A 3,666-nucleotide genomic window follows, 5' to 3' on the forward strand; every position below is an offset into this window, starting at 1 on the left:
TAGAAATATAAATATACCTTTTCAATCTTAGTCTTAAAATTGATTTCCAACTGTTGTTAAATCATTAGTTGTATTAGCATAGGACTGAATGAGCTATTAGCAGGAATGTGTAAATTGCAAATGAAAAGACAAGAAAGTTCTAAAATTGGCAATGTCTTCTTTCTGATTAAATACCTGTGTTATGATTTTAGAACAGGAAGAATAATGCAACATTTGATTTAATGCAAATGATTTCTTTGAAATGGAACTAGCATTTGATATGAAATAGACATTTATAATGAGAGACAAAATAGCATAATGTAGTGATTTAGAAAAGTAAAAGATTTTATATCAAACTGTCTTGTCGTTTAATCTAACAAATCCATACAAAGTCCTTAACATAGAAGAAAAACAGACAGGTCTTGGGACAGTACATAATCTTGTTCTAGATAATAATACACTGTGTTAGTTATAAACAACTTGACTCAGTCTATCCAAAATACCCTATATATGCATAAGAGATATTATTGAATAACTGTTATCTGATACAGTTTATTTTTAAGTCAACTATCTGCTTAAAACAGCGCTGAATTCACCCTAGAATACATGGTCTTCATCTCATTCTTAAATATTCTATTATGTATGATCTAGAATTTGTTGTGAAATGAAATATCTCAGTGACCATTCACTGCATTCCGAATAAAATCCAAAGGCCTTATCCTGCCTTTCAAAAGTCTTCCCAATGTATGACTTATTTAAAGATTAGCTTCATTTCCCATCACAAGCAGAAAGACCCCAGTATCCAATTAGACAAGCTGGCCTCACACTGTCCAACCTGGAACATCCCAGCCCTGGCTCAGCTTGTTACGTCTGCTTAGCCAGCTGTACCCTTGCTCTTCAGTCTCTGCCTCTGAAAAGTTTCCCCATCACTCATGATCAAACTCAAATTCCATCTGCTCTAAATAGCCTTTACAGGCCTTCTCCCTTTTCTCCTCTTCCCCTAGCAGATTGTTAGTTACTCTGTGCAATAAGCAACACATCCCGTCAAGCTCCAGGTGCTATGAATTTCACCTCTCAAGACAAAGAATAGTCGCTGGCACATAGTAGGCATTCACTTAATATTTGTTCACTGACTAGCTCAATACTTCTTAAATGATGCTTTCTTCTCCAAAACTGCCCCCACTGATAGTCAGGTCTCCATCTCCTTTGATCTACTCACAGAACCAGTAACCTAACAGACCAGTTGGCCTTCAGTCTTGTCTTCTACCACACTGGTGTCAGAATGATCTCCCCAGAACAAGAACTTGAACATGTCACACTAGTTTAAAAACTGCAGTCATCTCTCTCTCTCAGAGGCTGAATTCCATAGACTTTATATGACATACGAAGCCCCCATTCCATAGACTTTATATGACATACGAAGCCCCCATGATTTGTTCCCCCCTTCTCCAGCCACTTGTCTGCAACTTCCTGTTATATGCTTTAGGCCTCAGCAGCACTAGGGATTTTTATCTTACACAAGTGATGAATTACCGAAGTCCTATGCAATTCAAAACTGTTATGCAAAAATTAAAATTTTCCCATGTGGAAAAAAATCTAACCTTGGTGGGGCATTTTGAAGCAGGTGGTTTTTCGCCATTATAAGTTATTTTTCTTTCCACATTCTTTGACCTAACATTGCATCTATTATTATTTCATAACATACATGCTCTTATATTTACAAAAGAACAAAGGAGAGTGGGTTTTTTTGTTTTTTTGTTTTTTTTTTTTAACTTCGTCATGGTATTTTATTGCATTTAAATCCTGTTTCAAAGTTATGGATTTTCAGGTATTATCTCGGGCCCGAATTTTAGCCTTAGCCCTAGCAGCACTATTTAATGAGGACTTCGATTCTATTGTTAAAGGACATGAGGAAATAATTTAAATTCTAGAGTGGCGAATGCTAAAGTTACAGGATGAAAGTCACTGAAAGCGTTAATGGAAGTGTGAATACGGGTAAACATCCTGTGATTAGACACAGGGCGGAAGTTATTTCTGTTTACTAGCTAAAGTGACCACATGGCGATAATGGAAACTATCAGCTCATCAGCATTGAAATGAATCATTTAAGTTTAGGGAATTTTTTTACCTTTCAAATTTTGTACATAAGGTCATACTTCATTAATACTTTTGTATTTTACTATTTTTAATTTACATGATTGCGGTTATGTAAAATAAAATTGCATTGCATCTACAGTTCCCCAAACATATGCAACAGTTTCTTGCCCTGATGCTGTTCCCTATTGCCTGGGCTCTCATCCCAAACTCCTTTCCCATTACATCTCCTCCACATTTCTTTCTTTTTTTTTTTTTTTTAATTGTTACTTAGTTTTTATTTCATAATCATAAACTTAACTCTGCAATCCAGCTAGGCATGGGAGAGAACAAGGAAAACATGGAACCCAAAGGGAACTGCAGCGAGAGCACAAAGATTCTAGGATACTGCGAGCAAATGGGGTGGAGGGGTGCTCTCCTGAGCTACAGAAGAAATGGTCTGGTGGTTAAGATAAAACAACACAAGTCAAACTTATTCGAGTTGTCCACAGTCAGCAATGGTGATCTTCTTGCTGGTCTTGCCATTCCTGGACCCAAAGCGCTCCATGGCCTCCACAATATTCATGCCTTCTTTCACTTTGCCAAAGACCACATGCTTGCCATCCAACCACTCAGTCTTGGCAGTGCAGATGAAAAACTGGGAACCATTTGTGTTGGGTCCAGCATTTGCCATGGACAAGATGCCAGGACCTGTATGCTTTAGGATGAAGTTCTCATCTTCAAATTTCTCCCCATAAATTGACTTGCCACCAGTGTCATTATGGTGTGTGAAGTCACCACCCTGACACATAAACCCTGGAATAATTCTGTGAAAGCAGGAACCCTTATAACCAAATCCTTTCTCTCCAGTGCTCAGAGCACGAAAATTTTCTGCTGTCTTTGGAACCTTGTCTGCAAACAGCTCGAAGGAGACGCGGCCCAAGGGCTCGCCGTCGACGGCAATGTCGAAGAACACGGTAGGGTTGACCATGGCTAGTAGTACAGGACTTTCCTCGGGGGCAGCGTCTGCAAAGCCTCCTCCACATTTCTTTATCTGATTCATTCTATCGCTGGAATCAGTTATCACCTCCCTGCTGTATCCATTAGTTGTTCTTATACTTTGTTTCCCTGTGCATAGCTCTGTCTTTGACTTCACACTTATCGTGGAATGACGGCAGTTTATTAACTCATTCTTCTGGTCTCAGGAGTCAGTACAGTGCTTGGCACATATGTGTTTAAATACTATTTGAAACTAATGAAGTTTCATTTGTGCTTGAATGTCTAGTTACTCAAGAACTGGAATTACTGGAGAAGAGGAACTGGTATACAACCCTGAGCATATACTATGAAGCTTTATACTTAATTTATGCCCTAACTATAGATGGTTTTAGAATTGAGTTAAACACTGTCTCTTATAAGAATTGCTGCAGTATCTCTATAGGTACATTATAATGATGAGATAACACTGATTTCTAATGTTTTCTGTGAACCCTGAAAATCTGAGACAGGTTTCAGTTAATTTAGAAAGTTTTTTTTGCCAAAGTTGAGGATTTGCGCCCTTTGATACAGCTTCAGGTGGTCCTGATGACATGGGCCATAGGTAGTCAGAGCACA

The 3,666-nt window shown here is 38.3% G+C and overlaps 1 protein-coding gene across 1 annotated transcript; it reads right to left on the reverse strand.

The window, feature by feature from the left end:
* Positions 1-2,321: 2,321 nt before the first annotated feature.
* On the reverse strand, positions 2,322-3,095 carry LOC126940978 (peptidyl-prolyl cis-trans isomerase A-like). Its single transcript, XM_050767153.1, has one exon. It carries the CDS (start codon positions 3,041-3,043, stop codon positions 2,546-2,548), a length of 498 nt encoding a protein of 165 aa, XP_050623110.1. The 5' UTR covers positions 3,044-3,095; the 3' UTR covers positions 2,322-2,545.
* Positions 3,096-3,666: the final 571 nt, after the last annotated feature.

The sequence above is a fragment of the Macaca thibetana genome, chromosome 18, assembly GCF_024542745.1.
Source record: "Macaca thibetana thibetana isolate TM-01 chromosome 18, ASM2454274v1, whole genome shotgun sequence".
In the NCBI taxonomy this organism is placed as follows: domain Eukaryota; kingdom Metazoa; phylum Chordata; class Mammalia; order Primates; family Cercopithecidae; genus Macaca; species Macaca thibetana.